This window comes from Branchiostoma lanceolatum, chromosome 8, assembly GCF_035083965.1.
Source record: "Branchiostoma lanceolatum isolate klBraLanc5 chromosome 8, klBraLanc5.hap2, whole genome shotgun sequence".
NCBI classification, from domain to species: domain Eukaryota; kingdom Metazoa; phylum Chordata; class Leptocardii; order Amphioxiformes; family Branchiostomatidae; genus Branchiostoma; species Branchiostoma lanceolatum.
Window position 1 is genome coordinate 4,848,333 of NC_089729.1, and position 19,308 is coordinate 4,867,640.

At 40.2% G+C, this 19,308-nt stretch overlaps 1 protein-coding gene across 3 annotated transcripts in view; it reads right to left on the reverse strand.

Moving 5' to 3' along the window:
- Positions 1-2,137: 2,137 nt before the first annotated feature.
- LOC136439714 (nucleosome-remodeling factor subunit BPTF-like) overlaps positions 2,138-19,308 on the reverse strand; it is a 31,035-nt gene continuing 13,864 nt past the window's right edge. For 2 of the 3 annotated variants that reach the window (XM_066435257.1, XM_066435255.1), the window contains exons 8-25: positions 18,418-18,565; positions 17,491-17,653; positions 16,176-16,404; positions 15,341-15,507; positions 14,900-15,112; positions 14,069-14,185; positions 13,172-13,255; positions 11,803-12,076; positions 11,048-11,238; positions 10,373-10,411; positions 9,464-9,549; positions 8,300-8,414; positions 7,776-7,886; positions 7,031-7,245; positions 5,294-5,467; positions 4,848-5,040; positions 4,211-4,295; positions 2,138-4,056 (exon numbers count right to left, since the gene is read on the reverse strand). In XM_066435257.1, coding sequence (XP_066291354.1) covers positions 3,860-4,056; positions 4,211-4,295; positions 4,848-5,040; positions 5,294-5,467; positions 7,031-7,245; positions 7,776-7,886; positions 8,300-8,414; positions 9,464-9,549; positions 10,373-10,411; positions 11,048-11,238; positions 11,803-12,076; positions 13,172-13,255; positions 14,069-14,185; positions 14,900-15,112; positions 15,341-15,507; positions 16,176-16,404; positions 17,491-17,653; positions 18,418-18,565 — 2,801 coding nt within the window. In that variant the 3' untranslated portion in view covers positions 2,138-3,859. The remainder of the gene's footprint in view (positions 4,057-4,210; positions 4,296-4,847; positions 5,041-5,293; positions 5,468-7,030; positions 7,246-7,775; positions 7,887-8,299; positions 8,415-9,463; positions 9,550-10,372; positions 10,412-11,047; positions 11,239-11,802; positions 12,077-13,171; positions 13,256-14,068; positions 14,186-14,899; positions 15,113-15,340; positions 15,508-16,175; positions 16,405-17,490; positions 17,654-18,417; positions 18,566-19,308) is intronic. The other variant, XM_066435258.1, reaches the window with a different exon arrangement.

The window sequence follows — 19,308 nt, forward strand, 5'->3', positions numbered from 1 at the left end:
TAGCGCTATAAACAACTGAACTGAAACAGTTGTCATGGGCCATGGCAGTAGAATGTCAATGAACTAATGCATTCAAGTTCGAGTGGTTTTTATTTCGCGCTTAGGCGAAAATGGAGTGTTCGCGGTGGTTTTAAGTTTGCGGCAGCGCTATAGTCACTTACTGCTACAGTATTGGACAAAATGTTCGCGGTGCTTTTAAGTTCGCGGTGAAATCGAAAACTGCGAACATTTCTGCATTCACAGTATTTCAGGCGAGTTACTGGCTATGAATGATTGAATAACCATTATTACTCAATAACTCATAGCCGGTGACTCGCATGAAATAGTTCATTGACATTCACAATTTGGTCTTGTTGATGACTTATCTCACAAATAAACAAGCTGTATCCGTCCAATTAAGCTCCCTTGAAAACAATTATGAAATTACTATAATTCATATAATTAGTATAAGTATGATTAGTATAAGTATGATTAGTATAAATATCTGTTAATGTTCCACCTACCCTAAGTTATATAGGTTACATGTATTGAAGTCCCATTATAGGAAGCACTTGAATTATAGTTCAGTTATAATTTCATCAATTATGCAAATTTAGATCTGATTTGCATTTCATTGTGTTCGTCTTAGTCTGAGCTATCCACATGCATCAAATCATGAAGATCCACGAACCTTTCTTGGGTTATCCTCTTTGGAATATTTCAACAAACATGGGGATAACAGGTAGAATGTAACTTTAGAACATGTTTTGCGTATCCATAAACAGATGTTTTTTTTTTGGGGGGGGGGTATCAAATTCAGTTCTACACATCTAAAAACGTAATCTTGAAAACCAGCACAACATAGTTGAGCAGAAATCATGACAACAACCGGAAATACAATAGTAACATTTACTGTAGCTTAGGCCACACTGGCTTGATTATATGGATGACAATGTCATGGGTAAATTTATGCCTGACATTACAAAAGAAATATAGGAAAACGTTGTTTTTTTCTATCATATTTTTCCACAATGTGCATAAGTAACGTTACAACTAAGCTGAAAAAAATTTTTGGAGCCCTGAACGAATTCTTCAAAATTCAAAGAAGACATCAAAACATAAACAAAGAATGTAATGTTTGGTAAACCACGTTCTGTGTGTTAAAGCAGCAAATTTCTTGCCCAGGGCAAGTCGTAAATAGAATGCTCCTACTGTGACCTGCCCAGCAGTTTGAGGGGTGGATAACCTCATAAAAGGATTAGATTGTCTGCCAGCCTAGAACAATAGCAGGGACAAATTACCATAATAACTGTCAGAGAATTAAATTCTTTTCTGTAGTGGTTTTCCTAGGAACATTATCAATCCATGCAGAATGGCTCAGACATCTATTAAAAAGTCACAGCATCCAAGGAACTTTCAATCAGACAAGATCTCTTGGATAATGAAGACAACACTATCTACAACTTTCAGTTTTGGGAAGTCAACCTTGTTCAAATTTTCAAATCAACCCTGTAATCGCTGTGTCAGAGTATCTAAAGGTATCTATATTTCCAATATCTTCCCCACATTAGCCTTCAGTAGTGTGTCTAAAAATATGACTTGGAATTTTTGCGTTACTTGTTGTAGTAACCAGCATACACTGGGGATCTGTAGAACAGTACATACTGCTAGCCAACTAAATCGCAAGCCAGTGTTGTCATTACTTTATTTCTTGGCTAACTGTCCTTCAAGCTAACTTCTTTATGTGTAGCCATACTTCAATTTCTTATCTGTTGTCTGTAAATTTCAAAAGAGTAACTTGTATGTGGTAAACTGTCTCAGCCAGGCCTCCACTGATGTGCACTGTACGGCTGCCAGATGCATACTGAAGCCTATAGTTTACATTATCCCATATCTATATAGTTTTACTGGGGTCTTTAAGTCATTTGTTCAACTTTCGAGCTATTTCCAAAGACCTTGGATTGTTAACTTCCACAGAAGTGGAATTTACCACCGTCTTTGGATATATACCTGAAGCTTTCTGACCACTTAGATTTCATACGACGGCAACTTTTTCCGCATGCTCGCCTCAATTTTAGGGTGCGAAGAGCATGTTATCCATATAATCCAATCAGTATGCCCTTGCTTTACCAGAATAGAAAGAAAGAAATGGGCCATCTTTAATAATAGCGACTTTGTAATGAGAGGCAGAAGTACAAAGCAATGTGCTACATCTAATCTATGCATTAGAATGACTGTGCAACATTGTGGCACATACAATAAGTCTTGTACCAAAGTACTTCCAGAAAAGTCTAACCATAATCTTCACATAACTAAGGGGAACATATAGTGCATTTTTTCTGTCGTATGACATGATAAATCAAGGTTAAATTCCCAGGTACAGACAAGTGCAGTGGTGATACTTGTCTATTTACATATACCCTTATGGACTCTTGTGTCAAACATAGTAAATGAATGAGAAGATATACACTGGCCTCCTCCTGACTGGGAACAGTCTTATATGCAGTATCTGTGACACTGCACTGTGTCAGCCTACAATGTATGCTCTGGACAATATCTCTCCTATCTACAGCACTTTCTGCAATAGCTTGATGATTTTCTGATAAAAAAATGGGCTCTCCTTTCATTGCTGTTGGCTTGCCTTTCCCAGATTGCCTAGTAGATATCAATTTGTGATTGGACGGCCAAATAGGTGACTTGTGTATCTTTGCAGCTAAAAGAACAGAATTTGGCAAGGAAAAATTGGGAAGACTGTTTTCTTGACAGGCAACTGTATACATATGGTTGTACGTGAGCAACCAAGAAAACAAGGCCTTCAGTACACAGCTGTAACAAAGAATCCATCTGTCATTAGTTTTCAGTAATACTGTAAATGCATCTAAGTTCGCGTGGCTTTAATTTTGCGCTAAGGGGAAAATGGAGTGTTCCCAGTGGTTTTAATTTCACGGTGGTGCTTTAGTCACAAACTGGTACAGTATTGGACAACAATGTTCGCGGGGAAACGGTCGCCGCGAAAACCGCGAACACAAAGCCGCCATGAACATTTCTGCATTTACAGTATTGGATGCTTTCTGTTCTGTTTTTGATTCATGGGAACCAGGCCAGGATTAGTGTTTGATAAAATAATTTGGGAAGAGAATATTCTTGTCCAAGGAGTTCCACTGCTACAGAACACAGTGCCACTGCCATAAGGGAATAGTGATGCTGTACAATTTTCTCAAATTCATAGTTGTCTAAAAACTTGCTTTGGAGTTGAAAAATGCAGTTACAACCACTGAGCTCAGAAGATATTACCTTGTTTCCCAGCACAAATTTGTGTGTACTGTTAACAGTTCAATGCAAAGCTGTTTTCAGAGCTCAAATATTGTCACATCATTTTGGATTGGACTGCACAAGTATAAATAATGTCAACAATAAATACAGTACATATGACTAGTCTGGCATTGGTAGACAAAGAAATCACCATCTCAGAGGTGCATCGGAGTTTGAAAACTGGTCGACGTTCCACAAAACTTCTCGGATCGCATCTCCGAGCTATGAGTGCAGTACACTATCTTCTTGCAGCAATATCCTACAGCAAAGCATTCATAATGCAGCTTTATGTACAAACAACTTCACATAAATACAATGTACCTCTACTCTCAAGCTTCTTCACACAATCTGAATATTTGCCCTCTCCATCTTTCGTTTTCCCAGTTACAAAAGTGACATTCATTCTTCCCACGTCACAGTAATATACATGTACATTATATCAAGATGAAAAGGCCACAAATACAAATCTTACTATCATAAAACTTATTTCTCTACAACCTTCTCTTGCAAACGTCGTTCAACAAATTCAACCATATCAAAAATTCTGTACAATGTTATGCAAAGTCCCTCAGCTTCCTAAACGAGATTTGACAGTCTTGAGTTTCTGGAGGAAGAATCCTTCCAGAACCTCGGCGCACTTGCAGAAAGCGGAGTCGCTGGGATTGTAGTAGCGACAGTTGTCAAATATCTTGGAAATGTCGGCTACGTACTGGTTCAGGGTCTTGTAATATTTCTGCCGGAGTCGTTTCTCTACTGTTGAGAGGTCTGCACAAAGAACAAGATAGACAGAACTTGTTATTTCAAACAAAATACTCAGAATTCAATCTTTAGTATGTTAACTACCAAGGAGACACTGGAGAACTGCCATGCTAATGTACTAAGTCTATTGCCTCAGAAACTGAGAATAGCAAATACTTACCCATTGGTTCCTTGATGACCTGATAATAGTCTGGTACCTCCAGTTCACTCACAGGCTCTACAAAGGGCCAGGCCATCTTGTGAGACTGTAGATATAAACAATAGGGTCACTCTGCATCCATCATATATATGTAGTACTTAACATCAGATTTCTACTTCGATTTTCTCAGTTGTGTTCTTGCTACTGATTCGACAATTTGACATGGAAATATTGGGGCAAAAATAGCTGTATCTTTCAGTTTCAAGTTTTTTGTCCCTATTAGTATTACACAAAGCTTGCCATTTGTAAAAGACTTTGGCTTGTTGCACAATCCTGGCTGTTTCATTAGGTTTCAATAAAAATCCACTTAACACAGGTAATTCAGCACACTACAGGTTACTTATAAAAACACCAAAGTTACTAAAAGTCTCAAAATGTCAGCAGTGGTTTCATTGCAGAATTCAATATGTGTTTTGTAATTCTACTGTACTCACTCACACTCGGTTGAGCTCGCTTGGAATCTTCCCACGACTATTTGTACTACAGAATTGTTTCAACTGCAAATTTCAAACACGGTGAAAACCTCCCTATCCCACCCCACTGCAAAATAAAACCACTGCCAAACTAAATGCATTTACAGTTACTGTAATGTGCAAACCTGTAGTGACTTGAGGAGTCGTTTCAGATGATCCGTGTCTTTCTCACTCAGAGACTTGTTGTGCATCTGCATGTCTTTGGATGATTGACAGTTGGGGCAGATGTAGTAGTCGATCTCGTCGGCCTCGGACGGCAGGATGCCCACACACCGGCCGTGGAACCAGTCGTTGCACCGGTCACAGCCAATGTAGAACCTAGCACAAGGAACGGTGAAGAATGTAAAATGTATACACATGCAAAGCTACCAGGCAATTGTTACGCCAAGTTGAATTGTTAACCATACAGTTGTAGTTGTACTCAGTGTTTTTATTGCTCAAAATGCTTGTCTTAAATCGTGGATCTTCCTCACTGACATCCCTGCACTATCAGTATCAGTGTCAGCATCACAAAAAGGGATGTAGCTCATCACATATATCCTGGCCTCTTCAATGAGTGCCACAGACTTACTGTGTTTCATCATAAGGTGTCCTACAGAGGCAGTACAGCTCCTGTTCCCCGTCCTCAGTCAGTCTGCTGCAGTCAGGACAGGTGTAGGAGTCCATCTGCTCCGCCTGCTTCTCCGTGATGTTCACACATGCACCGTGGAACCAGTTACTACACAGGTCACACCCAATGTAGAACCTAGACAAAATCACAGTCAGGTTGTGATCAAATGTTTGTTTGTTTCTGTTTGTTTCTGTTTTATTTAGCCAGGGTGGCCCAACTCAGTGCACTACACTGCTTTGCAGTGGGGCCCTGGATAACACAATACAATCAGTACAAAAACATAAGTCTAAAATACATATACACCGATACATACAAAATTTACAGAGCCATAATCCATACTCGTAGTCCATATTCCGTTCCTGTCGTAAGGTGAGGTCAGAGGTCAGTTCATTTGTTTCAACATCCTCTTAAACATTACACTGTTTGGAGCATTTTTCATTGAAAGTGGTAGCTTGTTCCATTCACCAACACCTCTGTGGCTGAACTTTCGCCTTCCACATTCCAGACGTGTCTGAGGCAGTTGCATAGATCGATTTAGACTGTGGCGTGTGGGATAGTTATGATACTCCGATACCATCTGAAAGACGTTGAGATATTCTGGCAGATGTCATCCAGGGCTCGAAATTCATGTTTGGAAATAGGTGTACCCAACCAAAAAATTAGGTCCACAGAGAGAATTTTGGGTGCACCACATGAAATGAAGTTGAATGTCAGCAAAACATAATTGCAAAGTTTAACGTTACTGCCTCTCTTAACAACTTCAATCTGTAATACTAAAGCTAACTTCAAAATTTCTAACAAGTAATACATCAAATAAAACACAACACAATGTTATATTGCTTTTTCCGATATTTACATTTCAAGAATATTTTGTATACTAGTGTACAATTATAGTACCTTTACCCTATAGCCTACAGAAATATTTAGGTGCCGTCAAAAATTAGGTGCACAGCTCCAATTTTGGCTGCACAAAGGTGCACATGCACCCACTATTTCAAGCCCTGTCATCAATTGTACAGGTGTATTTACTGTAATTACATCTGCAAGGCTCAAAATAAACTTAGTGGCTGTAAGTGGCTACAAGCGGGAAGGTCTCATTTTGTTGCCTAGCCGGGTCATTCACTCAACATCTAATTATAGTAAATGTTCTACTTCACATTTTTCCTTTCAAAACTCACGCATCTCCATTACTATCAGAGGTGGACCCCAGTAGGTCACCAAGTTTTGTTGAAATCTCTGTTGCCTTATAAACACACATTCATTCACTAAACACACACTATATACTCAGTCAACCTAGAAGTGGTCTCTAGGCCTTGCACTGAGCAAATGCGTGGGAAATAAAAGTCCAATGAAATTCCTAAAAATCACACACAAGACTCATGGTGTGATTGGTATGCTGAATCCTAAACCCCACTGTATACCTGGGCTGCTTAAACAGGATTCCAAAGAATTCAAACTTGGGACATGACACTTTGTTTTAGAGAAGATATGTGGCATTTCATTAAGCCCAATTTCCGGGAAAAAGCGTTATCACATAATATCAGATATCGCTGCTGCACAAGGCAATGACATCATTGCTATCGCCCATGTTACTATGTGCAGAAGTGTAATTATCTCAAAACAGTATGCCTGCATTGGCCAGACAATATGTCATAGTCTACAGTGTACTAGTACTTTTGGAAGATTAAATCTACTCACTGTGTAGCATCATACGGAGTCTTGCAGACACAGTACAGCTTCCTGTCCTTGTCCCTCCCAGACTGGCTGGTTCGGATCATCTTAGACTTCCCTTCAGCCTTGGCAGGCTTCTCCGCTTTCTTCTTCTTCTTGGGTGTGTCCTCAAGACCAGAGGAGGCTGTCTCACTCCCCTTTCTCTTGTGACCCTTCTTCTTCAGCTCATGTTTTAGCTCATCCTGTGAAAAGATTAAACAGTTATTTCTTATAAACATTCATCTGGTATAAGATTACCCACAAACCTACCTTGAACAGAGACGGGGGGAGACACAAGTTATCTGGCAAGTATGACCCGCTACTACGGTCACGTGTTTCTGACGTCACGTTCCAGCAGTAGACGGGTCATTCCGTGAACAGGGTTTGCGGAGTTAACCAAAAATTTGGGTAAGTCCCAATTTCTTTACAGTGTTGGATGAAAAGTTTCATCTTAGTTAATAATGAATTCTACCAACACAGATGAACTTTCATGCTATGGTATAAGATTATTTGCATTTTCCTCTTCTCTTTTCTTAATTTTCCACTAGGCCTCACTTTTCTTACTAAGTTTTCCATGCACATGTTAAATTTGTTTTTGGAATTTGCACAAAATCACCTTGAAATAATTACTATCTTTTTATGACATTACAAACACTGAGTCTTTACATAGCAACCTCCAATAAATGTCTTTCTCATACATTAGGAATGTCTATCCAAAGACACTAACCCCTACCTGGACTTCCTTAGTGATTTCTTTTTCCATGAGGGAGCGTTTTTTCAGCATGTCTTTCCTCAGCTGCTCCTTGTGCTTGAAGAGGGTTGTTTGCAGTTTGAGAGCCATGGCCTGTAAAACCAATGATTATCCTTCACTGTTTAGTGTACAAGACACATCATACAATACAATCTACCAGAGACAACAATGCATATATCTGTACATAGCCCTCTAGTCAGATTCTACAAGTTGCAATAAAAAGTTTAACATTCAATGTATAGAATGCAAGACATTATGCTACACTTGTTTATTCCCTAGCTGCACCCAAGTCTGACATGTATTTGTTTTTTGTATGTACATGTAGAATTTTGTATATACTTTTGTTAGTTGTATCATAATGTATCTGTTTGATGATAATTTTTATTTATTTGTATCATTTTGAGTTGGACAGAAGCCTTGAAAAAGGATATATCATGTTACTTCTATCCTGTTCACTGTATTGTGACGAAGTTGAAATAAATAAATAAATAAATAAATATGCTGACCTTGCTGCGTTTCTGTTCCGCCGTCTCCTCCTTCTTGCGTTTCTTCTGATCGGCCTTCTCCTCGCGGTCGATCGTGTCTAGGATGTGCTTCATGACCTGATTGCACACGATCATCCTGGAGGGACGGGGGAGGGGGGCGGTTAGAACAAAAAAGCAATGGACAAAAATGGTTTAACAATAATTCTCCCACTACAGCATTTCTGACCCATTGTTATTGGAATTTCTTATGTAAAGGGGTCCTGAAATATACATGGATATTTCACTCATGGAAAGTATCACCTAAAGTTTGCAATGTGTATTTACGTTCACGGCAAGGAAACATGCTATTATACTAGGTCATTTTCTTATTTTCATCCAAATGATGAAAAAACATCAATATTTTGGTGCTTACATTTACGTGAGAGATATGTGGTAAACCTTGGTAGAAATGTTAGGATAGACCACATGAAGGTACATGTAGTAAAAACTCTTGCATTTGCTTGCAAATGTTACATCTCTCTATTTCATATCATCTTGGGGGAGAGGCATATCTATTTATTTATTTCCCGTGACACCCCCCTCCACTTGGACCCCTGGGAAGAACGGACATGTATGTATATTAGGGGTGGGTACCGGTACCGTGTACCGGTACAAAACCGGTATTTCTTAATGGACCGGTCTAAAAAAAACCGGTCCGTAAAAAATCAGTGGACCGGCCTATGGACCGATTAGAAAATTCATAGTACCAGGCTACAAGTAGGCGGCCACATAACTGGTCTAAGAAAATACAAAACAGCAGATTTAACGAATCGAAGACGTTAGCTGTGAATCATATCTAGAAACACTTAAAGGATGAGTAAACAGACGGCGTGGAGAGCATAGTTATAATTTTGAGACAAAGTGCAAACCTAAGAAATTATATCGTTCCAGACATGACGTTTATTTGGAGACTTTTACGTGTGTCTCGCTCTCCAAAATATGATGTACTGCGACACTTCTATAATCAGGTACAGGTACAGGTACAGGTACAGGTCCGGACCTGGACCTGACCCTCTGGACCTGGACCGGACCTGAATTTTATGTACCGGTACCCACCCCTAATGTATATGTATATGTACTAGCCGACAGGGCCTTCCAAGGAAAATAAAGGTTTACTACTACTAGTATACTACTACTACATCCCACCTTTGGTTGTCCTCCCTCTCCTCTGGCGTGAGCGTCTTCTGTTTGGCACGGAGGTTCTCAATCAGCTTGTTCTGCTTAATCTGTACCTGGGAGAACAAAACCAAACGCACAATTCTATAACAGTCTCTACCAGGAGAAACACACGATAATTCAAGCTAGAACTCGTCCGACTGTCTACTCTTGTTAGTGTTAGTATCATTCACAATGAAATATCTTTCAGGCATGGAATGAAAATAAATTCAAATGTTGCTGTAGTACATGTATGTCCCATATGTGCATACAGATCACTCTTATCAAACTACAATCAATAATAGGCATCATTTTTAGTTCAGAGTTTAGAGGAAGCAAAAGGTTTCCACTAGCATGACTAGTGTCGTCATACTTGTAAAATATGTATAAATCTAGTCTTGATGCACAGCACAATAAAGCTTGTCACAGTTGAAAAACACAAACTTTGAAAGGTTCCTGTCTTCCTAATATAATTTGTCAGAATCAAACTAAACTGTAGTTTGACATCAAAGGATTTAAAACATTTTTTTCTTTCACTTTTTGTCACCAAGAGTAATTTTGTCAAAAGAAACACCTACAAGCATATCAAGGGCTCTTCCTAGCAGTAAACTTTACATTTTCACCATCATCACTGATGTGTTAGTGCACCGCACACAAGGTGAGTTAAGAGGGAATGTCAGGCCACTTTAAAGACATGCTACAACTTAGTTCACTCAAGAGCTTTTCACAACGCTAAAAGTTCAAATAAATCCAAACTGTTAAAAGAAACAAACTCAAACTACAGGTAAAAACATGGGCCTTTTTTTCAGTTGTTTTCCTTCCTGCATACAGTTTTGGTCTAATGGTGTTGTTGGTTAATTTTTTGGCGATGACATGTTTTGACCTGTACTTCAGCCGTACCTTTGCTTGTTTTCCAACTGCCAATGGTGAATCAGAAAGCTCCGGAAATGAGAAATAAGAGTATGATTAATGCCTGTGCTACTTTTACCATTCATTTATTCCACGCAATGTTTTTGGTATAACTCTTTACACTATTGGCAGAAGAAGGCAGATAGTTTTCTCTCTTCACAACTTTCTCTAAAATTTCAAGCAACAACAGAAAACCTGGCTTTCTATCTTTTTCTGAAGGTTTCGAAGGGCACCCAAAGTAACAGAGAGTAAAAAAAAAAAATATGTTTATCTGAAAATATAATGATATATGTCAACACAGGGTTCTACTAGCAAAACATTGTACACAAAAGCTATCATTTATCTAACTTGACTGTTTGGTTTAAACAACTCCAATACTAGACATAACACATCTTCAAACATGTATCATATACAAATAGAGTGAATCAGACTTCATGATAAACAAAAGCCTTAATGTCTACATCACCATTGCGTCATTCACTAAGTCTAGTGATTCTACCCTTTCCTATTACTATCATAGTATAAACCAAAAATATACTTACAAACTTCACATACTTCACATGAATCTACACTATAACATTCTCCAAAAAAACTGACAAATGCTGCAATCATATTTCCCATATCCACTACTACTATGGAGGCTCTGAGCCAAGAAGAGCCCCCTACCTGTTTCTGCATCAACTGCTGCTGATACTTCTGCTGCAGCTCCCTGTCCTTCTTCTGGGCGTCGGCGATGGCGGCCAGCTGCTGCTGCTGGTGCTGCTGCTGCATCTGCAGGATCTTCTGCTGCACGCTGGGAGTCTGCAGGCTCACCACGTTCTTGATGGGCTGCGGAGTGCTGGTGGTGGGCTGAACGGCTGCGAGACGGAATGGTGGAAGGAAAATACAATAAGTATTCTATATTGACACAACAAAGGTACAGCGACTTTCGTACGGTCTTCTACAACTATACAACGTTCTTGATGGGCTGCGGAGTGCTGGTGGTGGGTTGACCAGCTGCGAGACGGAATGGTGGAAGGAATATACAATAAATATTCTATATTGACACAACAAAGGTACAGCGACTTTCGTGCGGTCCTCTACAACTATACATGCAAACAAACAAGTGTATAAAAAAGGATTAACCAAGCTAAACCAAAAAAAAATATTTGGAAACACAAACAGACAGACACGCCAAACACAATATCTCCACTTTTTCATGGAGAAAAAATAACTGGGATGATGTCTGGCATGAGTTGGTACATCCAAGCTATCATTCATCCAACCGTTTGTTTCTAACAAGTTAAAGCACTCGAATACTACTATCCATCTATCAACATACTATCTAAAACTTAAAAGGAGAGGGTAATACGAGTAACTTCCATTGGAAATAAATGTGTAAACCAAATATCTACATACGAAAGGTTGTTGGTTCAACTCACTCTGAGTGACGATCTTTGGTGTGATGATGAAATGCTTGACCGTTCCATCAGGCATGGTGGCCCTGAAGATCTGCTGTCCAGGGAGGAGCTGGGCCTGTCCAGTCGGAGTGACCAGGGACTGAGGCTGCAACACGATGGTCTGTCCCTGGGCTGTCTGGATCTTCAGGGGCTGGGTCTGCATCCCCGGGGTCTGGGACACGGTGGCCTGGCCCTGCAGGGGCTGACCCGACACCTGACCGGCCACGGAGGCTGCACTGGTCTGGACGGTAGCACCCTGGGAGAAGTATTACATGTTTATTATTTGGATTATGTTCATTGTTTATTTCAGGCTTGACAGCACATATTGACAGACAGACACAAACACATCAACAATACATTTAACATAAGTATTTACAAAGGCCGAGGGCCAACAAGCTTACAGTAATGTCGCAAGAATGGACTCGACGGAAAGGCCTCCGAACAGAGTAGTGCCTTAATGATGTGATTCTCTGACACAAACAGCCGACATACGAACGATTAGAATCAGGGCAAGTTGTGAAGGGGCTGGTAGTTTGGTAGCTTGTCAGCAGGGCTCAGACTACATTTCTTCTGTTACTTTCTAATATTGCCAAGGAAGTTTACTTGCAGTTTAGAGAAACTTTCTCCAAATATGGAAGTCATTGTTTCTGCCCTACTGCAACACAAGCTCAAGTAAGTATGCTGCTATTCAACTTAGTTGTCATTCATAATACAAAGACTTAAATTTCACTTGCCCTGCACATTTGCAGTTTTCATTTTTAAGAACAGTTTTTTTTCTGCAAATCTCAGGTTACAGGTGGTTATTTTGAGTCCCTAGCAAGCAGTGAAGCAAGTCTTTTTAAATGTTTGTCATCATTCATAACATGCTGCAAACATACTGTTGAAGATGAATTCCACTTTCTTTTAACATGTCCCATGTATATTGAGGAAAGACAGACACTTATGAATGTTATCACCCGCAATCCAAATATAACCTTACCATCTAAGACAAGCTCAGAAACTTTTCCTTTACTTATGTCATGTCCTGACGCAATTTCCTTGTACATAGGCCAATACATATCTACCTCTTTTCTAAAAAGAAATAGAATCATCTCTGACGCGAACAATTGATGTAAACTTAGTTCCCTGTGTATCATGTAATACATGTTCCATATACGTATACTGTATTACTCTTATTGGATACCGTAGTGTTTAGTCTTAAGTTCTGTAGAATGCATTAGCATTGTTAATAAGCAAAGACAAATTATATGTCTTGATATTTTGTACTACCTACAAACTTGCTATACATTGTACCTGTTACATTTGTTGTGCAATAAAGTTGATTGATTGATTGATTGATATAAATATATACCTGAGTATTAACTGCTGGTAGGATGAGACGCTGTCCCTGGACAGCCTGACCTTGGGCCTGGACTGTACCCTGCACAGCACCACTCTGTTGTGAAGAAGAACAAGCACAAAATAAGTCATTGTATGTACATGTATCATCCTCTAAACACTAACATGTACCCATTCTGTACATACATGTGTATACACCACCAAAGACTGCTATTCTAGCCTACTGACTATTATAAAAAAGTAATCTACAATTTCATGTTCAGCTGTTTCAACTTAATTCCTTATCATATAACATAAATACATTTTTACTTGATCAAATAGAGACCTTGAAAGTCAGTTGACAAGAGGTCGTGTAGCAACCACACATGTACACGCCCGGGCCCAGGCAACACCACTCAAACACCAAACTGATACTCAGACAAGGTACTGGCATGTAGGGCTGACACCAAAGTTAGGGCTGTCCATAGGAAAGCATGTTAAAATACACTGAAACAAGGCCTCATAAAAGTACTAACCCAAACTTCAATCTTCTTTATTTCTTCTCCACTAGAAAGTCAAAAGGGTCTAGTTGATAACCATGCAAAGAAAATAGAGGGTTGCTCAGCTCAAACTCTGAGGAAAGCTGCCAGTTTCAAGGAAACCCTACCTTTGACCCCAGATTTCTGATGTATCCATCTGCATGACCCAACAAATCGCATCTATCCTTACTTACTCCAACTAGAATGGTGAACTGAACGAATTCTAACTAAAATGAAAAAGTTTCTTTTAACCCAAAAAGTTTCCAGATTGGACTAGGTGGTGCTACAATCGTATTCCCATTTTGTGCGCAACACAACTTTGGGGTCAGCCCTGTACATCTACAATTCACTGTGTGCAAACTGTGTCAGCACAATGGAGTTGCCCTACTGACCTGTGAGGGCTTGACCACCACCTGTGGGTGTGCTTGCACCTGTTGCTGGGTCTGCACAGGCACCTGCACCGTCTGGCTGGTTGCACCCGCCTGCACCTGGATCTGGGCGGTCTGGGACTGCAGGGTAAAAAGTTACAAGGCAGAAAAAAAGTTAATCTTTCCTATTTGGAAACTAAATCTGTATCTGTATCTATATGCCCGGTACAACCGCCATTAGGCATAACACACCGTAAATCTTGGCAAATGCTTAACTTAATGATTATACAGTGATTGCCACATTAAAGGCAGACTAAACTTAATTTCGTTTAACAGTTCTGACTTGTTTTACACTAGTCCATCATAGATTAGCGTTTTTACAACATTTCAAATTGGTGGCCTGGTGACCGTGATACTCAACGAGTCCACAGACCGTGACGTCAGAATCCGTCAGAATCCGACTCGGCCCCCAGAATCTATTCTATAGAACACGCATCGATTGTAACAGTCGGATTCTGACGGATTCTGTCGGATTCTGACGTCACGGTCTTTGGACTCGTTGAGTATTACTGGCACCAGGCCACCAATTTGAAATGTTGTACAAATGCTAATCTATAATGGACTAGTGTAAAACAAGTCAGAACTGGTCTTAGTGGTATATTTAACATAATGCAGTACGCTTTACGAAATTAAGTTTAGTCTGTCTTTAATAACCACATTCTTGGATACTAAGAATCGTACGGCCGTACAGCCTGACCCAGTGTGCTGGCCACTACCTGTGCCTGCACTGCCTGTCATAGTCCTGTTTTGCCCCTGCCCCCCTCCCCCTTCAAAACATCCTTCCTACAGGCTTACCTGTACAGCCTGTCCCTGTGTGCTGGCCACCACCTGTGCCTGCACTGCCTGGCCTGTTGGCTTGATCAGACGATACTGGAGCACACCCTGGGGGGTCATATGGGCCTGCAGCACCTGACCCTGACCTTGACTTGACACACCCTGACCCTGGATGACCTGTGTTTGGCCTTGACCCAGGACTGGGGCCTGTACTGTCACTGTCTTGAACTGAATCTGAAGAAATTGGACGGGAACATAAAAATTGGTTTTACTGGTACTTAAAACAAGAAAATACATGTCAAATTTTCAAAAATCCTGTAGTTTCCCAATCATTTTCCATGCCCTGCTGTGACTGCTTATCTAATAATATCATATTTCTCCCAACAATGAAATTGGAACAATCCTCAAGTTTCTTTAGTTTTTCAATTAGCCAATACCAGACAATACGTCTTAGCATCCTACCTTTCCTCCAGCCTGCTGCAGCTGAGAGATGGGGAGTCGTACCATTGTGGAGGAGGTGGGGGTGCTGGAGAGTGTGGCTGTCACCCCCTGGGGCTGGTAAGGTGGGAAGGTCTGCTTGGACACAGCTGGCAGGAGACTTTGAGTTGTCTTTGTGGTTCCCAAAATGCCTGTAAAACAAGAGTTTCAAGATCTCACACCTCCATGCAACATTCAATATTTGAAATATGTAAGTTTCTTGTTTAATTGTAGTTCATTAATTATGCAAATAAGGTTTTGACTAACATTACATGTGTCCATTGACTACTAACTGTCACTCTACTATGAACATGAATAGCATATGGAAAATATAGAACTGCAAAAACAAATAGATTAACACAATACCTCCTAATGTATTAGTAGACTCTTCCAATGACCCCATGACCTGGACTGTCTGTCATGTCTGATTAACTACTACACTAGAAGCCCACCCACCGCGTCCTCCCAGCAGGCCCAATATGTTCGTTACCTCCCATAGCGGCCCTGCCCTTCCAAGCCATGGTTCTGGCGACGTCACCACCAAACAGCTTTCAGCCAATCAGAGGGTTTGCTAAAGCTCATTTTGAGCAAAGCCACAAAGGACGCTGGGAAGCTATCAGCCAATCAGCTTACGTCTTACATCGCTACTTAATTATTCATGAGCAACTAACGACTGTTTGTGCCAAATAAGGCTAGCTCATTACTTATTTATGAGCAACTGTCAGTGACGTCCCCAGAAGCCAAAATCTCCGTTCAAAAGATCAGGGCTGAGACGGGTTTCCGGAGCGGGTTTCAGCGCTGATAAAGGAGGGTGACCCACCTGAGGTGGCAGCTGAAGCCCTGGCAGCGGCCTGGGCCCCTCCAACAGTGATGATCCTCCGGACAGGTATCTGCACCTTTTTCACACCTGTCGGGGTCTGGACCACAGCGGTGGTCGCCGTGGTGATACTGGTGACTGGCGTCGCTCCGCCAGACTGTACCAACTTCATCTGCTCGGGGGTGATGGACACTGTAACGACCTTCGGAGTGGTCTGAGGAGTCAGTGGTGTCTGCAGAGATGTGAAACAAGTGCATCTTATCAATAAGTTGCTGATGCCTTCGCTACTTTCTTAAAGGAAACCCAGGCAATATTAGGGTCCAAAAAATTGGATTTGAAAGTGAATTTATTTAGTCATTATTTTCTATACATGATTAGTTCAAACAACACTATCACAATGTATAGCAACATCCATGATGAAAAAATACAACGTTGTTGTGATATGACAACTCACTGAAAGTCGTGACCAGAGTTTTTGTAGGCTCGCAAAACAAAGGGGACCATCCTAAGGCACGATTTTGAGCGATTTTAAAATCCTAAAAGTACAAGGTTATTACGCAAATATGCTGAACAATGTTAGTAAATGTCACTACCATAAAGATGTCAGCATTCCTTTTATTTCCATTTTTTGGCCCTAATATTGCTTTGGTTGCCTTGCTTACTTATTGGAGACATACTTCTACTTTTCCATAATAAGCGCAATTTTTTTACTTCTAAGCATCAACATTACATGAAGATTCATCAAATTCTAATTTCTAACATCTTCTGCATATATACACCATCCTTCTGTAGATAATCATTCGGTAGTATATGTAAATTTCAGGACCTGTGTTCACTATTAGAGACATCCTACATGTACATGTACCTGCCTTTCCCTAAGAGCAATTATCATCGCATGAAAATAAAGATTCATCAATGGTATTCTAAAATCTTTTCAAATTTAGATAAGCACAACTATCTGTCAAGTATCAACATTACAGATGTACATGAAAATTCATTTGTAATTTCTACAAACTTTTAAAATCTACCCTGCATATACACATGATATCATTTTGTAGATAATCATTTTACAGCTTGGAAAACACATGTTCTAAAATCCACCAACCCACTTACGATACAAAACGTGGGTCTCTTCATTTTCAACTGCCTTCAAAAAAGAAGTCAAACCCAACCATAGTCAACCTTAATTGACATAGAACTTTCACAGTAGACTAGAAAACTATGTCGATTCCCATGTATATCCATGTACTTGTTTGTCTGCAATTAGTCTTCGGGCATGAACTTGCAAATAAAGTTATCATTATGTAAATTTCTGTACCTGTGTTTTGGTCTTGGTAGCTTGCTCCTGCAGGCGTTTCTGCTGCATGGCCTGCCGCTGCTGCTTCAGCTGCACCTCCAGCTGGGCTTTCATCTGCTCAGCCTTGGTCGCAGCCTCTGCCTGGGCCACCTTCTGACGAGCCTGCTCCTGCTGCTTCTCTAGCCTAGAACAGCAGACGTTACTCTTAAGGTGGACCTAAACCCCGGCTGAGGACTTCAAAGAGTATATCAAACTATATGTTGCAGTTAACAATGGACTCTGAGCTTCGGTCATATAATACCTTATTGCAAGATGGTAATACATTGTATATGCAAAATCTTATGACGTCATGATGACGTCATCAATAGTTATTGGGCCATGCCCATTTTTAGAAAAATCGAATTTCCAGGCTAGAGCTTGGGCAAAAATCAATGGTATTTCTCAGAAATGTACATAATGGTGACAGTAAAAATATGCAAGCAATACTTATATCAGAATGTTAAGGACTTGGCAACTAACTTTGTATGACATTTATTGTGTAGATTTAAAATGCTTTAGCCTATTCTATTCTACATGGAACTTTGTGGTATTGTCAACATTGTTCAAGCTAGTTTGTTCAATCAAAATATGTTTTTAAAAAGTGTTCACTTCTCTGTATCTACACTCCAAAATCATGTAAAATATAGCTGAAATCTTCGAACCAGTGAATCTAATACTAAGTTATGAGTCTGATATGTATGTACAAAACAGAGTTGGACAAGTTTTCAAAAATTCCCTTGCCTGATAGGGAAAAATAGCAGGAAAAATGGCACTGGCTCGATCGGGCCACTACGGTGGGACCAGCACTTGCCAGATTGACATTTTCACTTGCCCCGGGCAATCGGGCCAATGTCCAACCCAGCAAAATGATAACTGTAATGACCCAGTAATGAGCCACACTTGACTCACTTTTCTGCAAACTGTCTGATCTCCCATAGTTCCAGGTCCTCCTCCGGCACCCAGGTTTCTATCACCATCGGGCCGCTGGGCTGGGGCACCTCAGCCTTGGGTGTCTGGGAGCTGGAGCGGAGCCCCTTCCTCTGCGGACGGTGGGTTTCTGGACAAGACCAATGCAAAAATGCAGATTCGGCTTGCCTTCAGACATCTCACATTTGTTGAAACGGCTATTAGGCCACACCATTTTAATTTCTTGGTTAACAGAATTTTTAAAAAAAATGCTAGATTGGAAAATCAACAGGAAAACAGAATCTCAGAGTTAAGTTTGTACTTTGGTGCACACAATTTCAGGGGGTGAACAGGGTCAAGTGAAAGTTTTCACCCTAGCCTTTTGCTTTCATTTTTTTTTTGGACAAAATTTAAAAAAAAAAATCTGTGAGCCAAGAAATTAGATTGGTGTGGCCTTACTGTAGTTCTCAAATTGTTAGCAGTAAATTTAACTACATGTGTACTTTAACGATCACTAGTCACCTGCTCAAATTTCATCATCGCGAATATTTGATTCCTAACATTTGAGACAGTGATGTTTGTTCCCACCATTCAAATTAAACGCGATTAACCAGTCACCAACCACTAGAATTATTAAGCGCAATATCAAATGGATTTGCAGTATAGTATCACAAAAATTCAGTATCTTTTATATAACACTAGTCAGTTCAAATCCGGAGGTTCAGTTTCCAGATATCAAGGCGGCCATCTTGGAATTCGAATTTTCCAACTTTTTTTCTACTGAGTTTACAGTTAAGTTTCATATATCATTTGAAAGAGCATGATGTCCCACACATTTTGGTGCCTTTAATTTGGTCCTAACATGGAAAGCTATGAAGATATTTCTTTTAGAAA